The 20,363-nt window shown below is 43.6% G+C and overlaps 1 protein-coding gene across 1 annotated transcript in view; it reads right to left on the reverse strand.

Annotated features, from left to right (window-relative positions):
- Nucleotides 1-20,363, reverse strand: part of LOC142251171 (sodium- and chloride-dependent neutral and basic amino acid transporter B(0+)-like) — a 65,257-nt gene that overhangs the window by 7,870 nt on the left and 37,024 nt on the right. The window contains exons 8-11 of the mRNA XM_075323712.1: nt 18,165-18,393; nt 10,575-10,700; nt 9,661-9,779; nt 7,071-7,170 (exon numbers count right to left, since the gene is read on the reverse strand). Of these exons, the coding sequence (XP_075179827.1) occupies nt 7,071-7,170; nt 9,661-9,779; nt 10,575-10,700; nt 18,165-18,393 (574 nt within the window). The remainder of the gene's footprint in view (nt 1-7,070; nt 7,171-9,660; nt 9,780-10,574; nt 10,701-18,164; nt 18,394-20,363) is intronic.

Genomic DNA, 20,363 nt, shown 5'->3' on the forward strand with positions numbered 1-20,363 from the left:
CCAAACAAATAATGAAGTAGGTACATGAACAATTATACATAATAAAAGCCCTGTATTAACATATTATAACCACTAGATGGCACTAGAAGGAACTGAATAAAGAACTATTAATGTCAATATGTGTGCTGATATAAGAAGCAGAACAAGGAAAGGGTTAAACAACACCGCGGTGCCGCAATAGTGGAATCCAGTCCAAAATCCTGTAAAAAAAAAGTGATTTTAATCGTCTATGCGTTTTGTAGATTAGTCTCCTTCTTCAGACAATAATCAAAGGTAAGACCCTATCTGCGCTTTTGTTTCTCATTCTTTGATTTATATTTGTGCTGATACAGCATGTATGGAAAATACACATAAAACATGTATGAGGGGAATATCAAAGACAAGTAGCAAAGTGCAAGAAGAAAGACCAAGTCGTAAATAATGTAGTCTTACCCATAAAGGACTGTGCACCCCAACGCACGTTTCGCAAGTGCTTATTCAAGTGGGCCCTGTGGCCATTTGCATAGATACAATAATTCTTTATGTTTCTATTTCCTTATCCCTATCCACATTTTTCATTCCTATTTATTTATAATTTTTTATCTTTCTTTTATTGTTTCTTCATTTTCATTTACACGCATTACTTTTGCCCAGACCCTTCCCAGCATCAAGATGGCTGCCCCATCGCTTGCATGCAGTGAGTGCTCTGCATGTTGGCATCTTCTAAGACATCCACACAGGACAGCACAGGCCTTGACATCAAAGTGTTTTCCTGACCTGTACTGTCATGAGGATTGCCGGAGGTGTTGCTTCAGCTGCTGGGATCCCTTCTCCCATTGGCCATCAGTATGTGGTGTTTAGCACAATATTACTTACATCTGTTGGACTCATATATATATATAGGCCCTGTCTATACAGATGGCCACAAAGTGCCCCCCCACTGAAGAAGCACTTGCGAAACGCGCGTTGGAGCACATGGACTTATACAGGAACACAGTCTTTTATGGGTAAGATTTTATATTATTTACTACTTGGTCTTTTTTGCACTTTGCTACTTATCTTGTATATTCCCCTTCTTTTATGTCATACATGTTTTATGAGTATGGTATTTTACATACACGCTGTTTCAGCACATATATTGACATTAGTAGTTCCTTATTCAGTACCTTCTAGTGACATCTAGTGGTTAAACTTATAATATGTCAATACAGGAGTTTCTATATAAATATATAATTGTCCATGTACCTACTCCATTGTTTGTTTGGATACCCGGACACTTGTCAACATACTATTTTTATTCCAGGGCCTGTTTCAGCCCCCTCCCTTTTCTTGTCTCCCTACCATGTACTCACCAAAAATGTATATACGGTGTATACAGTGCCTACAAGTAGTATTCAACCCCCTGCAGATTTAGCAGGTTTGATAAGATGCAAATAAGTTAGAGCCTGCAAACTTCATACAAGATCAGGATTTATTAACAGATGCATAAATCTTACAAACCAAAAGTTATGTTGCTCAGTTAAATTTTAATAAATTTTCAACATAAAAGTGTGGGTCAATTATTATTCAACCCCTAGGTTTAATATTTTGTGGAATAACCCTTGTTTGCAATTACAGCTAATAATCGTCTTTCATAAGACCTGATCAGGCTGGCACAGGTCTCTGGAGTTATCTTGGCCCACTCCTCCATGCAGATCTTCTCCAAGTTATCTAGGTTCTTTGGGTGTCTCATGTGGACTTTAATCTTGAGCTCCTTCCACAAGTTTTCAATTGGGTTAAGGTCAGGAGACTGACTAGGCCACTGCAACACCTTGATTTTTTCCCTCTTGAACCAGGCCTTGGTTTTCTTGGCTGTGTGCTTTGGGTCGTTGTCTTGTTGGAAGATAAAATGACGACCCATCTTAAGATCCTTGATGGAGGAGCGGAGGTTCTTGGCCAAAATTTCCAGGTAGGCCGTGCTATCCATCTTCCCATGGATGCGGACCAGATGGCCAGGCCCCTTGGCTGAGAAACAGCCCCACAGCATGATGCTGCCACCACCATGCTTGACTGTAGGGATGGTATTCTTGGGGTCGTATGTAGTGCCATCCAGTCTCCAAACGTCACGTGTGTGGTTGGCACCAAAGATCTCGATCTTGGTCTCATCAGACCAGAGAACCTTGAACCAGTCTGTCTCAGAGTCCTCCTAGTGATCATGAGCAAACTGTAGACGAGCCTTGACATGACGCTTTGAAAGAAAAGGTACCTTACGGGCTCGTCTGGAACGGAGACCATTGCGGTGGAGTACCTTACTTATGGTATTGACTGAAACCAATGTCCCCACTGCCATGAGATCTTCCCGGAGCTCCTTCCTTGTTGTCCTTGGGTTAGCCTTGACTCTTCGGACAAGCCTGGCCTCGGCACGGGTGGAAACTTTCAAAGGCTGTCCAGGCCGTGGAAGGCTAAGGCGGGCTTTGCACGTTGCAACATCGCAAGCCGATGCTGCGATGTCGCACGCGATAGTCCCCGCCCCCGTCGCAGGTACGATATCGTGTGATAGCTGGCGTAGCGAAAATTATCGCTACGCCAGCTTCACATGCACTCACCTGCCCTGCGACCGTCGCTCTGGCCGGCGACCCGCCTCCTTCCTAAGGGGGCGGGTCGTGCGGCGTCATAGCGACGTCACACAGCAGGCGGCCAATAGCGGCGGAGGGACGGAGATGAGCAGGATGTAAACATCCCGCCCACCTCCTTCCATCCGCATAGCTGGCGGCGGCAGGTAAGAGATATTCCTCGCTCCTGCGGCTTCACACACAGCGATGTGTGCTGCCGCAGTAACGAGGAACAACATCGTACCTGTCGCGGCACCGGCATTATGGAAATGTCGGTGAATGCAACGATGATACGATAACGACGTTTTTGCGCTCGTTCATCGTATCATCTAGCATTTGCACAGTACGATGTCGAAAGTGATGCCGGATGTGCGTCACTTTCGATTTGACCCCACCGACATCGCACGTGCGTTGTCGCAACGTGCAAAGCCGCCCTAACAGTAGTTCCATAAGCTTTCCACTTCCGGATGATGCTCCCAACAGTGGAGACAGGTAGGCCCAACTCCTTGGAAAGGGTTTTGTACCCCTTGCCAGCCTTGTGACCCTCCACAATCTTGTCTCTGATGGCCTTGGAATGCTCCTTTGTCTTTCCCATGTTGACCAAGTATGAGTGCTGTTCACAAGTTTGGGGAGGGTCTTAATTAGTCAGAAAAGGCTGGAAAAAGAGATAATTAATCCAAACATGTGAAGCTCATTGTTCTTTGTGCCTGAAATACTTCTTAATACTTTAGGGGAACCAAACAGAATTCTGGTGGTTTGAGGGGTTGAATAATAAATGACCCTCTGAATAAACTTTTCACAATTTAAAAAAAAAAAAAATAAAAATAACATTCTTTTTTGCTGCAGTGCATTTCACACTTCCAGGCTGATCTACAGTCCAAATGTCACAATGCCAAGTTAATTCCGAATGTGTAAACCTGCTAAATCTGCAGGGGGTTGAATACTACCTGTAGGCACTGTATATATATATATATATATATATATATATATATATATATATATATATATATATATATATATATCTTTTTTTAATCCCTCTGTTACTTTAATAAAGAATTTTTACATTTTACATCAGATTAATCCAATACTTCTGTGACCCTCGTTGCAACTTGTCTGCAATTTTTGCATATTTTCAGATATTGGATTCTCCCAAGTCATGGGACTATGTTCCCCTCTACTGTCCATCTTTCTGGTTTATTCCAAAACTTTTCCAAAATACTCATCGGTGCATTCAAGTGGCAAATATGAAGTTAAAACATGTTCACAATAAGCAATCTCATTAATCAATTACATTGCAATTATGTGGTCCGGGTGGGCACTATGGAACCACAAAGGATGACTGCAATCCTTTGGTTTTCTATAAGTGTCTGAAATTAATGCAACACCTTCCCTATATACCTAAGTAGCTAAAATTTGTAACATTCCTTCAAAGAAGCTAGAGTAAATTTAATGTCTTCGTCAACTTGATCAATTCAATTGATACATTTATCCAATTGTGCCTGAGTACTTGCCCAAATAACCCTAATATTGTCTGTACCTGCCATCACTCCTGCACATGCTGCAAGTAGTGTGACACAATGTCCTCAAGGGCTGCTATAAAAAGGTTTAGGTATCTAAAAATTGTAACATTCCTTCAAAGAAACTAGAGTAAATTTAATGTCTTGTCAACTTGATAAATTCAAATGAAAAATTCATCCAATTGCGACTGTGTACCTCCCAAATAACCCTAATACTGTACTGTCTGTACCTGCCATCACCCCTGCACATGCTGCAAGAAGTGTGACACAATTTCCTCAAGGGCCATTATAGAGAGGTTTACCTATGTAGTGGCCACATTGGACTCCAGGGTGGTCTCTCTAATTTCAATGTGAAAAGAATCACAAAAGAAGATTTTTTGGTCAAAATAATTTCCAAGACTCATGAGGAAAGAATTACATCCAATAATCTTTTGCCATCCACCACATGGTTGAATAGCTTCCATATTGCCAGTTGCTCGGGGTGAAATGTATCGTTCAGGACCCTTAAATTTTGATGAATAGGTTGGATGAAAAAGTTCAGCGAGAAGGAAGCTCCACAAGACCTCTTGAAGAAACATCGAAAGCTACAGCTCCATCAGTAAATCACTGAAGCCGCAGTGTGCGGTCACTTTTGTAATGTGACCACACACTGCAACCTCAGATGTAGCAGAGCCATGATCATCATGGGACTACAGCAGACTGACAGGGGTGTTTTGGGGGTTAATAAATTGGTGAAAGAGGGTGTTTCTTCTTTTTTCTTTTAAATAAAGCATTTTTGTGTGTTTGTCTTTATTTCTCTTGATTTGCATGGTCAGTAATGGAGGGTCAGATAGATTCCTCCCCATTACAAACTTTGAGCTTACTGACAGCTGTGATTTTTCACCAGACTGGCCAAGAGAACCAGAGCGAGTAAAACAGGTCCCTAAATCGGATGCTCAGCAGTACGACCTCGAGCAGCCTACAGCTGCTTGAAGGTAAACGGGTCAAAATGGAATATGATGTGAGACAAGATAAGTGTCCCGATCACGTATCCCTTAAGCGTCAGTAGGCGAGAAGCCTAGTCTGGCTATATTGGCATTATCCTTTTGAGAGGGAGAAAATGCGAGGCTTTCATGTACTGAGCGGTTATGTTGAGCTGGGTGGTGGTGAAAGACCCTCGACCATAGAAAAGACTGTGTTTGAAAATGCTCTGTGTTGATAACGAACCATCCACCCCCTATCCTGTGTACATAGTTGTGTTACACTGGTGTTGAGTAAAAGACTGTGTTTAAGAAATGGTGTTCTCCTTCAGTGACTCAGTTAACATCTGGGCCTGGCCAGACAAGGCTAACGGCAGGATGCGCACCGCCCTCACGACACAGGTTCACAAACCCAACCAGGGCCCCAACTTTTCTGTAGCATTTCGAGGTGAAAGAAAACTACACCTCTCCCACGACTGCCACCCTGTGCCACGCTAAATCTCTACATTATGCTGCTCTCAGATTATGTGGAAAAAACCTGATGACAGATTGCCTTTAAGACTGGAATTGAGCACAGCAGTGTTAATAAGAGGCATCCAGAATAAGATGGGCTGAATTCATTGAGAGGTGCGTGCCACTACATTTGGCACATCCTATCAATGGACCGAGCCCTGGTGTGCCTCGCCAGAAGTATTACTCCAGTCTACAACTGGAGTATCATTTCTGGCATAAGACCCGCTGTCACTTTCCATGAATTTCACTGGTAGGGGTGGCCACATACTGTAAGGCACTACCTGCTCCCCAGCTCCACATATTTTGGCAAAGCTGCTTGAATCTGGGGCGAAGACACAAAAAGTCCCTAAATGTTTGCCACAAAAATTCTCAATATTTTATGCCTGTTTTTTTGGGAAAACAGTTTGGCTTATTGGCCTTTTTGTGTTAGTGATCACATGTATCACATATTATGTTTATATACATGATGCCATGTATCCTACATGGCTCTGCCACTGTGCAGGTATCGGTTCCGGGAATTGGGTCTCTGGGGAGGAGCCTGTAGGGCGGGACCTCATTCTAGGGGTCACGCCGCTACGTCTGGGCTCTGCTGCCTCCAGGATGCCGCTAGTGATATTTCCGACTTGGCTTCGTGCTACTCGGGTGAGAAGTGCTCTGCTCCGTTTCCCTGCTACCCAGTACTGTTGTCCTGACCACTGACCTGCCTTGCCTCCATCCGGCCTACCCTGCCTGACCTCTGTCCCTCCAGCCCTGCCTGACCTCCGCTTTTCCTGCTTGTTCCACCCTCCGTCTGTCCTGCCCAGTCTTACCTCTGTGTTCCCCAGTTCCCCGGTCTCCTGTCCTCCCTGGTGTCTCTCCTGTGAAGTTTGATTCTAGGCACCCGATTTCTGCTCAGTTCTTGACTGCGGCTTGATTCCTCCTGGTTCAGATGTGACAACCCAGCATTGACCCTTTTCTGTTTGACTACTCTTACGCTTAGTTTGCCGACCTCTGATGGGCTTCCGTAGTATTACATTCAGGCGTAGTTTTCCCTGCCTGAGTGTCAGCGCCATCTAGTGGTAGCCTGACACATGGATTTTGCAATTTTTTTACACTTGATTGGTGAGAGTGTTTATTGATTGTAAACATGTTTTCGCTATATGTACATGAACATATTTGCACTGTTGAGACTATGGGACTCAGAGCGAGGCTCTCAACATTTTACTACACACAACATAGACCATGCATTACTGATACCTATCCGGTGGTGAAACAACAAAAAAAAAACATGGAGTGGCACTTCAAGTTTGCAATTTTTTAAAAAAACTTTTCCCTGATTTTACATATTGTTTACCTAGCATTTACACACTATACTTAATTTTATATTAAAGTCAATGATGTCAGATTAAAGTAAAAAAAAAAAGTACGTTCTATGGGAATCGGAAATGCAATGTGCTGCGTGCTTGGGCATCCCCAAAAAACATATTAAGGTAGAACGAATTGTTCGAATATTACAAAGTCCAAATCCTTACCATAAATCCAGCATACACCGATTAACTCAAGCACCGCGGCACACAGGATGGCCCATCCCCCACAGAAGTAATCGATCAGGTTTACCCAATAAATACCAGCCTAAGGGAAACAACAAAATGTATACTACATTCAGTACAAGACCTTCGAATATCCCTCATAGTTATTCTGTGAATAGTGCAAAGTCTGTGGGATTTTGTAGACAATGGTGAAGGACCTCCATGGCCAATGGTGTAAAGGCCCCGTTACACGCAACGACGTATCTAACAATATATCGCCGGGGTCACGGATTCCGCGACGCACATCCGGCATCGTTAGCGACGTAATTGCGTGTGACACCAACGAGCGGCCGTTAACGATGGAGAATACTCACCAAATCGTCCATCGTTGACACGTCGTTCATTTTCAAAAAATTGTTGATTGTTGAGGACGCAGGTTGTTCATCATTTCCGCCGAGGCAGCACACATCGCTACTTGTGACACCTCGGGAACGACAAACTACAGCTTACCTGCGGCCGCCAGCAATCAGGAAGGAAGGAGGTGGGCGGGATGTTCCAGCCGCTCATCTCCGGGCCTCCGCCTCTATTGGGCTTAGTGACGCCGCTGTGACACCACAGAAACCGCCCCCTTAGAAAGGAGGCGGTTCGCCGGCCACAGCGATGTCGCTAGGCAGGTAAGTCTGTGTGACGGCTCCTAACGATATTGTGTGCCACGGGCAGCGATTTTCCTGTGACACACAAACGACGGGGGCGGGTACGCTCGCTAGTGATATCGATGCGTGTAAAGCCCCCTTAACACATGATACAGGTCATAATATCATTTTCTACACTACCTAATGTGGCTTCTACTCTAAAGAGGTTATACTGTGGGGTTAATAAATGGTTAAATATATACATAGAGTTGAGATTCATCCACTATGGGCAAAATGTTGAAAGTTACTAATAACTATTTTGTCTCTATTAGTTTAGGAATCTGATCTTAAGAGCATGTTCTTTAAGGAAGTCTAATCTGGGGGCCTGTATTGATTTAGGGGCTCGGGTATGGGTTCTACATTAGTCTAGGGGGCTTTGGCATTGGTTCTCTATTAGTTTGTGAAGCAGTGGTCTGTATTTAGAGGGTCTGGTCTCAGATCTAGGGGGATCTGGAGTATGTATTTTTAAGGGGTTTAGGGTCTGAATTTATTTAGGGATCTGGTCTGGTGTCTGTTAGGGGGTCTCTGGAGAAGGTGTCATGATGGTATAGCCTGCTGTGGGCAGGGAAGCTCTTAGAACTCTGCTATGTTTAAAATCTAAAATTTTTCACTGTATCAGAACGGCTGCAGCCAGTAATCTAAGGGATACATGATTGAACTCAGGATCTCTTTGCTTACATCATGCTGCTCTGTGATGAGATAGCAAAAACCTGCTGACAGATTCCCTCTAAGTCATGTTAAATAAACCTAGAGTAAATTTACTATTTGGAAATTTCCCAATTAAAGATAAGCAAAGAGATTCGTGGCGCTCCAGTCCAGCATTCACATTAATGGTAGCTGCTGCCTAGATGGAAGGCCCACAAATTTCACACCTTCTTGTATTCCTGGCATTAGATTACCAAGGGCTGGTGTGACGACATCTGCGCATCATGCCACCCTGATATCAAATGCTGCCTTGGATATGCCAGAAGGTAGGAGATGTCCAAGCCTTCCATATAGCCGCCAGGTACCACTGACCTCGATAATGGACCCAAGTTCCGCAAATCGGTCCGCTCATCTCTAGTCCAAAGGTGGAATGAGGATTTCCTTAGTACACACAACATTGTTGGTTATAAATGATTTAGTGACAAAATGTAGAATTAGTGGAGGAAGGTTGAACTAGATGGACCGAGATATTTTTTCAACCTAAGTAACTATGACCCAATTGTCAGACTGTCCAGAGATTCGAGCTCTTTAAAGGGAACCTGTCACCAGTTTTATGGCCTATAAGCTGCGGCAACCACCAGTGGGCTCTTATATACAGCATTCTAACATGCTGTATATAAGAGCGCAGGCCGCTGTAAGAACATAAAAAACACTTTAGAATACTCACCTAAACAGGTCACTGCGGTGTTGGTTGGCCCGATGGGCGGCGCTGTTCTCCGGGACCGGCGTCTCCTCTCTTGGCCATCTTGCTCCTCCGTCTTCTGAAACCTGTGTGCATGACGCGCTACAATACTACACTATAGGGCAGATCAAAGTGAGGCGGCGCAAGACCTCAGTGTTGGCCAGCGTGTATGACGTGGACGAGTCATGCAAACAGGCTTCAGAAGACGGAGGAGCAAGATGGCCGAGAGAGGAGGCGCCGGACTCAGAGAACAGCGCCGCCCATCGGGCCAACCAGCACCGCAGCGACCGGTTTAGCTGAGTATTATAAAGTGTTTTTTATGTTCTCACAGTGGCCTGCGCTCTTATATACAGCATGTTAGAATACTGTATATAAGAGCCCACTGGTGGTGGCCGCAGCTTATAGGCCATAAAACTGGTGACAGGTTCCCTTTAATTATAATTTAATCCATCTAGTTTACATATACAGTATATATAATGTTTATATACAATCCAAAACAAAAACATGAAACTACCTGTGTAACGCAAACCAGCCCTAGAAGAAACAGAACACAACAACAGGCAATAGTAATGGGGATCCGATGTTTCTTCATGACTTTAGGAAACGCATCTTGTATGGATGTTGTAATGGTTTCTACAGGAGAAGGTAATAATGTTACGGGTCAGGCTAGTAAAAAATGTAATTTATTTCCACTAAAAACACAATATAAATAAATTGAAAAACTAAAATTGGTCAAAAATATCCTGTGATAAGTTACAGACATGAATAAGAAGACCACGTGTCCAGGCCGGACATGGAGCCGATACGACAGTCATGGTTCAAGTGGAGCAGCTTTCCTCTATGGATTTATCAGGGAAGCAAAAGGGATATTTCACCAAAATGGTGGGCGTCCCCATTGAATATAAGAATGAGGGTGAATGGAATTGTAGTATTGCTTGCTTGACTTCGATGGGTCCATAAGATCAGTAGTCCAGATGTATGACCACCGCTACCGTAGACAGTCAATGGAATGGTGGCCAAGCATTCCACTACCGTATCATTCATTCACAAGATGGGCAGAGCCCTGGTTTTGATGAACAGTAGATGGACCCCCATTTATCACCTATACTGTATATAGATGAGAAATGTTATTGGTTTGATAACTCCTTTTAAGCAAAACAGAATTTGGGGCCAAAAACAGAATCATGGACATTCCATTCCATAAAGGTGTAGCAAATTTTGAGGAGCTCTCCATGGGATATACTGTATTCTAAGTTTTACGTACGTCCATTCTTTATACAATCTTATCCGGATTTTCCATTGAAGAACTTTTGAGTCATGATACATGAATCCCATGCGACAACTAATAGAACAGAAACACCGCCTGCCCGGTAATCTCAATGCCGAGGAATTTGACAAATTCAATGGAAAAATACTTAGCGTTCTCACCTATCATGGCAAATTGAGAGTCCAGACCCAAAGTAAGAAGCATGACAAAGAACAGGAATGACCAAAGTGGGGAAATTGGAAGTTTGCTTAAAGCTTCTGGATATGCAATAAAAGCCAAACCAAAGCCTAAATCAAAACAGAAACAATAGTAGAGTGAATGCATATCAGTAAAGAATCACACATTTGTTAGAAAATTAGCAATAGTTAATGTAATTTGGAATTTCTGCACCCGGAATCAGAATAACATCTCAAAAAAATAGGATGGTATCAATGTTGTGTTTTTAAGTGGAATGATTTTTGCGTCCCTTGGTCCAGACTTTACTATCCCTGATAATGCATTGATCAGTTGACTGCTGCTTTGATCTTAAATATTTGTGAAAATGTACAATTAATTTTCCCTGCTCTATTAATAAGTTCAGTTGTGATGGAGGGAAAATGTGCAAAATATGGGCCTGCTAGGTCCACCAGAACATCTGCCTTGTAGATCCCTGTTAACACATCATATTACCATAAGGCAAAAAGAGAGGGGTTGCTATTAAAGGGGTTACCAACTACTGGAAAATACCTGCTTAAAGGGGTTGTCCAATCTTTTCCCCAAAGTCTGCAGTTGGTCTAAAGCAGGGTTTACACGCTGCGACATTGCTAGCATCGACTAGCGATGTCGAGCGCGTTAGTAACCGTCCCCGTCGTACGTGTGATATTGTGTGATAGCTGCTGTAGCGAACATTATTGCTACAGCAGCGTCACACGCACATACCTGCCCTGCGACGTCGCTCTGGCCGGCGATCCGCCTCCTTTCTAAGGGGGTGGTTCATGCGGCGTCACAGCGACATCACACGGCAGGTGTCCAATAGAAGCGGAAGGGCGGAGATGAGCGGTACGTAAACATCCTGCCCACCTCCTTCCTTCCGCATTGCCGGTGGACGCAGGTAAGGAGATGTTCGTCGCTCCTGCGGTGTCACACACAGCGATGTGTGCTGCTGCAGGAACGAGGAACAACATCGCTAATAAGCAGAAAACGATTTTTTGTTTCAGGACGACCTCTCCGCGGCAAACCATTTTGACCGCTTTTGCGATCGTTTAAGGTCACTCATAAGTGTCACGCTGCGATCTCATTAATCACGCCGGATGTGCGTCACAAGCACCGTGACCCCGACAATAATTCATTAACGATATTGTAGCGTGTAAAGCCCGCTTAAGTATATGCCGTGATGGTTGTCTGGTGTTGGCAGTAACTTCAAACAGCCGTGTGGCCACAAGTATGCGGTATACATAATTTCGACCACAATCCGACTAGACATGGCCAGACTCATTCAATACAAGTGTCTTATGAACAGTAATTAGCAATATAGCTGCATATATTCTTTTCTATTTCATTCACACTTGTTCTTGTGATTGGTTGGTAGTCGGGACGCCAAAGATCCCACAGTTTTCACCTACCTTGTGGATAGCTAAAATGTGACTGATAGGATAACCCCTTTAAATAGGTTATCCGTTGTTTTTTTTTGTAAGCACTCTTTTTTGTTATATGCTTTCTTCCTACTCCTAGGTAGACATATCATTTGGGCGATCTTTCTGTTCCCACGCTTGCTCCTAATGCCCCCTTTAGCAATCAGCTATCATCCTGTATTTAAAGCACTACTCAGCGTGTTTATTTTTATTTCACAGCTGGAGTGGCAGTTTAAATTGACGTCATGTGCCTCCTGTCTTATACACCCGCTCTGGCGTATTCTTCCGTTTCAGCATCAATCGAGTCTGTCCTCAGCAGTTTGTCACCTGTCAGCAGCTCCAGTGTTTCATGGAGTGGCTGGAGGTTAAGAGTTGACTCATTACAAGTCTATGAGAGCCTCATTCTGACCTCCTTCTGGCTCTCATAGACTTGCATTGCATCTGTTTTCAGCATTGCTCCAGTCAGTCTTCTGTAGTTTGTAACCTTCTAGCAGCTCCAGTCTTTCATGGAGCGGCCAAAGGGCATGACTCAGTACAAGTCTATGAGATCCTCGTTCTGGCCCTCATAGACTTGTATTGAGAGCTTGTTATTACGTAACTTGTGACTTCCGGCCAGTCAGAAGTAATGGGCAGAAGATGATGCAATGGGACAGGAGTGACACCAGAAAAATACAAAATTGTAGGTGGTGAGCATAAGACTGGAGGCAAGGGACTTAGCACCACTCCAGTACTGGAAAAAACCCAATGCAGGAGTGGTGTTTAATTATGTTTAGGAGAGCTATGTTTTACATTACAGTTTCTATGGACTTGTCACCAATATTATGTCTCTTAATGACAACTCTTTATGACAAAGGAGTGAGGGATGTGCTATGGCATTACTACTAATATCCAGCTTCTGGAGACGCTCAATGTCTTCCTCTGTGGGAACTTTAATTACTGTGTTATGACCCAGCACAATAAACAGAAAGTGTGTATTATATAAACATTATTGTTTCTAATTGAAAAGATACAATGCTTAATTGAGAGAGTTGTGCTCCTGTTTGTGTTCAGTAAACAGCACAGGTTTGGAGCGGTCACATTACAGACCCTGCTGTGCTCCTCTCACTACACTCAGGGCAATGACATTAATAGATCGGAATGCTGCACTCAGCTGAAGTCTGATCTGATCACTGATTGGTTAAACATTCTCTTGTACAATATACAAAAGTTCAAGGATGCTTCAATGGGGGAACATTCTCTTCCAAAAATGCAGGAAATAAAGTCTATTTTTCAGGAATTTGTTTTCGTGCTGTGCTAAAATATCACTCTCTGTAACTTTCCCTTGTTTTATTAAAGGGCTCTTATAGTCTCTGCAGAAATGTTCTAAATTGGCCAATTCTGGACATTTAAAATCTTAAAAGATATCGACACCTTCAGGTGCAATATTATTTTACTTAACTGCGTGGATTTTACGGTAATATATGTAAATATATATATATATATATGTGTGTGTATATATAAATGTATATATATACATGTGTGTGTGTGTGTGTGTGTGTGTGTATATATATATATATATATATATATATATATATATATATATACACATACAGTTCTGGCTAAAATTAAGAGACCACTGCAAAATTGACAGTTTTTCTGATTTTTCTCTTTCTAGGTATATTTTTGAGTAAAATGTAAATTGTTCTTTTATTCTATAAAATACTGACAACGTCTCTGAATTTCCAAGCAATACATTTTGTATTTATTTTCCGAAAATGAGAAATGGTCAAAATAACAAAAAAATGCACATTGCTTTCAGACACCTCATATAATGCAAAGAAAACAAGTTCATCATCATTTAGAAACAACAATACTAATAATGTTTTAACTAAGGAAGAGTTTAGACAGGGTTTTGATGTGGTGGTCCTTCCGTAGCACCCCTGAGCCGCTCAGGGCACTACTAGGTACTGCATCCTCATCAGGATGCAGGGCCTACCCCCTGGGACCTGGAACACCAATGCCAGCAACACCTAAACAGACCAAAATCCCAGTTTCCACTCCACACCAGGGGCATTTGGCTAGTTGAACACAAGGGGATGGCCACCTAGAGGGCGGAGCCAGACAAGAGGACTAGACAGCCTAGTGGGAGGGGACAGCAGTTAGTCAGTAGTAGTGAGTGAAAGTGGAGAGACGTGCCTAGAGCTGGGTCGTGTAACGGTGACCCGGGGGCACAGGAGAGTGGTCGTCAGGGCAGGTACACACGAGTACCGCTGGGACCAGAGCACGCACGGGGCACAGGGCCCTAGGACAGGCGACAGTTTCATACAGTCTGGCAATTACCTGCACAGTGAGGGGACCTTCATGGACCTTACTGACCCACAGATCCGGGGCCACCAGCAGTAAAGCAAGGATCAGGGTTCGGGACACAGACCAGCCCTACAAGGTCCACACTGCCCACCATACGGACAAGAAGACTGCCACAAAAAGGGACAGTCGGGCCACAAACTGCTCCACGCTACGGGGACCCAACCATACTCCGGGTGCCAGGGACAGAACAACCGAGTCATCAACTGGCACTGGAACTACAGGGACCTGAACCAGCCATCTGAGGGTCAAGAGTGAGTAGAGACTGTTAATTACAACCCACAGTGTGGCCTCCCTCATTAACAGTGAAAGTCTCCATCATACATCTCCCTGGGCTCAGCCCTACCTGCAGAGGGCCTAAAAACATAGCTGCCATTACCACCAGCCCTAGGGGTAACCAACTCAGCAGCGGCAGTTCCCCCATATTAACCGCAACCCGCAGGTGGCGTCACACCAATGACTTTAATCTCCCCTTTAAATACTCCCCATTAAAAAGCCCCCAGGGCAAGGGACCGGGCAATGGCCACTAAAGTGACATTCCCCAGTTATACACCACCCAGGATCGAGTACCCCATTCCCTGGGCGACACACTTCATCCACACATTGATTGACCTAGCTGTGTAGCATGGCGCATTGCCCTGATGGAAAAAACAGACCTCAGAGTTGGGGAACCTTGCATCATGCACTATTGTGATACAAGTAGAAATTAATAGAAGAATGGGTTCTGTTATTACTGTCATGATATGGACCCAAAATTAAAAAGTAATTAAAAAAAATAATAGATAGTAATGATAATAATAATAATAATAATAACACATATAAAACCGACTAGCGATATATATATATATATATACATACAGTGGAACCTTGGTTAACGAGAACAATCCGTTCGCTCAGCAAAGCAAGATTTCCCATAGGAAATAATGCAAGCGCAGAAAATTTGCTCCACAACTTGTTCAATGTCGCATCCTGATCCCCTATTGTATCATTCCACACATGCACAAACACACACAAACACACACAAACACGTACAAACACACACAAACACACACTAACACACACATGCACACACACACACACATATTATGCTCACCTTACCTTCCATTCCATCGCCGGTCTCCTGGGACTTGCTGTTCACTATTACGGGCTGTGTATCTGGTAACCATCACGACCAGGGAGGAACTTCCGCTGCCAGAGAGCTGACGTCAAAGGCAGGAGTCGTTCGCCTCTGATTGGCCAGCGCGCTGCCTTTCAGTAGCGGCTGACAGAGGAAGTTCCTGCTTCGTCGCTATGGTTGCCGATGCACAGCCTATACCGGTGAACTACAGGACCCAGGAGGCCGGTGATGGAACGGAAGGCACACATATTATGCTCCCCTTACCTTCCGTTCCATCGCCGGCCTCCTGGATTTTGTAGTTCGCCGCGAGGATTCCTCCCTTGTTGCGATGTACCAGGGAACTTCAAGAACCATGAGACCGGCGATGGAACGGAAGGTAAGGTGAGCATAATACTGTATGTGTGTGCGTGCGTGCGTGTTTGTGTGTGCGTGCGTGCGTGTGTGTTTGTGTGGACTGCAAGAGTGGGTTAGAGCGCGGTGGATGTACGGAACCGGAAGTGTGTGCGGTGAGTATTTTGCTCGTACAGCAAAGCTTTCTTGTAATCCGAGTTACAAATGTACAGAAAGCCTTGCTTGTTAAGTGAAATTCTCGTTAACTGGGTTACTCGTTAAGCGAAGTTCCACTGTACATAGATACGTCTTAGGTCGCCTCCCCCAGTTACCGTGAGCCCGCTGTAATCCTCGCACATATCTGTCTATTACAGCCCTCTAAATATTATAATTAGGGATGATTGAATACCTCAAATATTCGGCTTTGCGAATATCTGCCGAATAGGTCGCCGTTATTAGACTATTCGCGAATATTCGATGCGCAATGTAAGTCTATGGGAAACCCGAATAACAACTATTCAGAACTATTCGGGCTTCCCATAGACTTACAATGCGCATCAAATATTTGCATAGCAGCGAGTTAGTTGTCGAATATTCGCGAAGCCGAATATTTGAGGTATTCGATCATCCCTAATTATGATGGCTCCCACATAGTCTTTCCATATAATATATTTGGCTCCACATAGCACTTATTATAGTATTATGCACTCCCCATACTCCTCCATATAATATGATGGGCCCCACATAGCCCTCCAAATATTATAATGGCTCCCACATAGCCTTTCCATATAATATATTTGGTTCCACATCGCACTCATTATAGTATTATACACTCCCCATAGTCCCCCATATAGTATGATGGGCCCCACATAGTCCTCTATATATTATAATGCACCTCCATATTCATCCATATAGTATAATGCACACCACATAGTTAGTCCTCCATATATTATAATGTCACCCCGCCATAGTCCTCCATATGTTATAATGTACCCCCATAGTCCTCCAAATAATATAATGCACCCTATAGTCTTACATATATTATAAATCACCCATAATATTCCATATAGAATAATGCACCCTCCCTAATCTTCCATGTATTATAAGGCAACTCCATAGTCCTCCATATATTATAATGCACCTCCCATAGTCCTCTTTATGTTACAATGCACTCATATATTCCTCCAAATAGTATAATGCACCCCCATAGTCCTACATATAATATAATACACCCTATAGTCTTATATACTGTATATTTTAAAGCACCCCATAGTCCTCCATATATTATAATGCATCCTATAGTCCTCCATATATTATAATGTACCCTTATAGTCTGTCCTCCAAATAGTATAAAGCACCCCCATAGTCATACATATAGTATAATGCATCCTGTAGTCTTATATATATCTTAAAGCACCCCATAGTCCTCCATGTATTGTAATGCACCCTCATAGTCTTCAAGAACGAGGCTCTCATAGACTTGTATTGATTTTATACCTCCAGTGTGCATCATGAAACACTGGAGCTGCCGATAGGTCACAAATCGCCAGAGACCGACAGAAGCGGCAGTGATAGAAGGTGAAGCCACCGAAAGGTTGGGGGCAGGTGACTTAGGGGTACTTTGCATGTTGCGACATCGCTAGCGTTGGCTCGCGATGCCGAGCACGATAGTCCCCGCCCCCGTTGCAGATGCAATATCTTGTGATAGCTGCTGTAGCGAACATTATCGCTACAGCAGCTTCACACGCACTTACCTGCCCTGCGACGTTGCTCTGGCTGGCGACCCGCCTCCTTCCTAAGGGGGCGGGTCGTGCAGCGTCACAGCGATGTCACACGGCAAGCGGCCAATAGAAGCAGAGGGGCGGAAATGAGCGGGACGAAAACATCCCGCCCACCTCCTTCCTTCCGCATAGCCGGTGGAGGCAGGTAAGGAGATGTTCCTCGCTCCTGCGGCTTCATACACAGCGATGTGTGCTGCCGCAGGAACGAGGAACAACATCGTATCTCCTATTGGTGCGACATTATGAAAATGTCCGACGCTACACAGATCACCAATTTTCGACGCTTTTGCAATCGTTTATCGGCGCATCTAGGGTTTGCATGTTGCGACGTCGTTACCGGCGCCGGATGTGCGTCACTTTCGATTTGACCCCGACGATATCGCAGTAGTGATGTTGCAACGTGCAAAGTACCCCTTAGAGTTAAAGTACCCACTTGAGCTGTACAATATAAAACCCTCTGTAGTGGTGCTTTAATAATAGGATCTACAAAGTGATACTATAGCTGATGTTCGCTTGTTCTGTGTATACTTATGATACTAAGGAAACTTATTTGTCCTAAATATCACATACCTGAATCCACTACTTCTGAAACGGACTTCTCGGAAATATGAGCCATGTGACCCAAAATGGAAAATATGGCAAATCCCGCAAACACACTGGTAGCACAGTTGGTTACACAGACAATGATTGCGTCTGAGTAACAATTATTATTAAATCTGTTGTAGGAAGAAAGAGCAATGAGTCCACCCCAGGCCGTGGAGAGGGAAAAGAAGATCTGTGTAGCAGCGTCTTTCCAAACCTGAAATCGATAAAGAATAAATTCATTAGAAATAGAAAGGCTCAGACGTAGTTTCATGGTTTTAAGGATGAAAGAAGACACAAGCCCTTTGACTTCATCCTATCACCCACCATATTGATCCAGAGATAATTTTTTGAAAGCATCACACCAGATCTTGGTTAAAAGGCCTATATAATCAATACCTACGGATCATCCAAAGAGCAGTGATAAAATTATTTAAAAGGATAGCCCCAAACATAATATTTTATCCCCTATCCACAAGAAAGACGGCTCAAAGTCCGCAGTGTGAATGGACTAGTAGGTACATGTGCGATCATCACCACTCCTATAGACAATGACTTATAGGGGTTGTGTTGTCCAGGACTTTAACATTGATGACCTATTGATGTTTGACTGGTAGGGGCATGACAACTGGCACCACCGCTGATAAGCTGTTTCCGGTGCCGTCCAGAACTACTCAGTGTTGGGGTGGCACAGTCAGTGGCGTATCTTGAAACTTATGGGCCCCAGTGCAAAATCACCAATGGGGCACCCAATTGTTGCAAGTCTTTAATAGTATTGGTCTTTTCATATACACGAAAGGGACTTTCAGGACTCCTTTAGGCTACAGTACTCGGGTGCGATTGCAAAAAGTGTATTGATCAATACAATGGCTAAATATCTCTCATTCCTATTATTCATAGCAGTAATGCACATTCCATTTTCATGTTTTTCACTTTTTCAGATAGTCCATTGTATTTTTCAGTCTAGCATTCCCATAGCAGTTCTGCTTTTCATTGTTCCCCTATACATTGTGACTGGTGTGCAACTCTTTATCCTATTATTTAGTTGTATATTTTTGAGTCTTGCACCTTGTTCACACCATTGGTGTTCCAGACGTCCATTCTTTAATTAGTATGCATTTTCTGTCTGAGAACCCTGCCCCACCCATAGCCATGTCTCTTATTTCACATATATAGCTTGGTCCCTTGCTTCCCATACAGAGCAAGTTTTTTAACTGCAGGTGAGGTCACACATAGGTTAGGGACCCCAAAAATATAGATTACCTTGGCGTTGGTTTGGGGCTCCTTTGCATTGATCAATACAATGGCTAAACATCTCTCATTCCTATTAGTCATAGCAGTTATGCACATTCCATTTTCATGTTTTTCACTTTTTCAGATAGTCCATTGTATTTTTCAGTCTAGTATTCCCATAGCAGTTCTGCTTTTCATTATTCCCCTATACATTGTGACTGGTGTGCAACTCTTTATCCTATTATTTAGTCAAAAGCTGCAGTCACAAGATGATGGCGCAGAAACAGAGTGGCATCGGGGAAGAGCAGAAGTCGGTGGCTGATGCATATATTGTTAGAGGCCAGGAAAATGGATTACTGCCACCACTCCAAAACCTAAAGTACTGCTTTAAAAGAAGTACAAAAGACCACATCCAGAGAGATGTAGTGAATGACTGCTACTCTGAATCAACTTTGGTTATAGGTGGTGTACCCCAAGGTTCATGAAGGATCAGCTATTATTTAACTTATTTATTACTTATATAGAACGTGTGATTAATAGTGTTGTTTCTAATTTTGAAGATGACACCAAGCCTTGTGGTATAGTGCAATCTATGGAGAACGTTCATAACTTTTACAGGCCCGACTTTGACCTTCCAAGTGTTTGGGCTTCCAAGTGGCAGTTGAGGTTTAAAGTGGAGAAATGTAAATTTGGGTATCTGGGCACTGACAAGATTTGGACTTCATAGGTTCTAGGAAGAGTAAAACTAGGAGAGGCACTTATAGAGAAGGTCCACGTGAAAGGCAGAAAGTGTATCCAGCTCACCTGTTATTAGAGTCCATACTCCCCTCCAAGGTGCGGTGCACGAGGCCTGCCGGTCAGTCCATACCGGTGCGTGTAACAGGAGATTAGGAAAGAAAGGAATGGGCCCAGCACCAATTCAATAAAATATAAAAAAAAAATTCTTTTATTGGT

This window comes from Anomaloglossus baeobatrachus, chromosome 9 (assembly GCF_048569485.1).
Source record: "Anomaloglossus baeobatrachus isolate aAnoBae1 chromosome 9, aAnoBae1.hap1, whole genome shotgun sequence".
In the NCBI taxonomy this organism is placed as follows: domain Eukaryota; kingdom Metazoa; phylum Chordata; class Amphibia; order Anura; family Aromobatidae; genus Anomaloglossus; species Anomaloglossus baeobatrachus.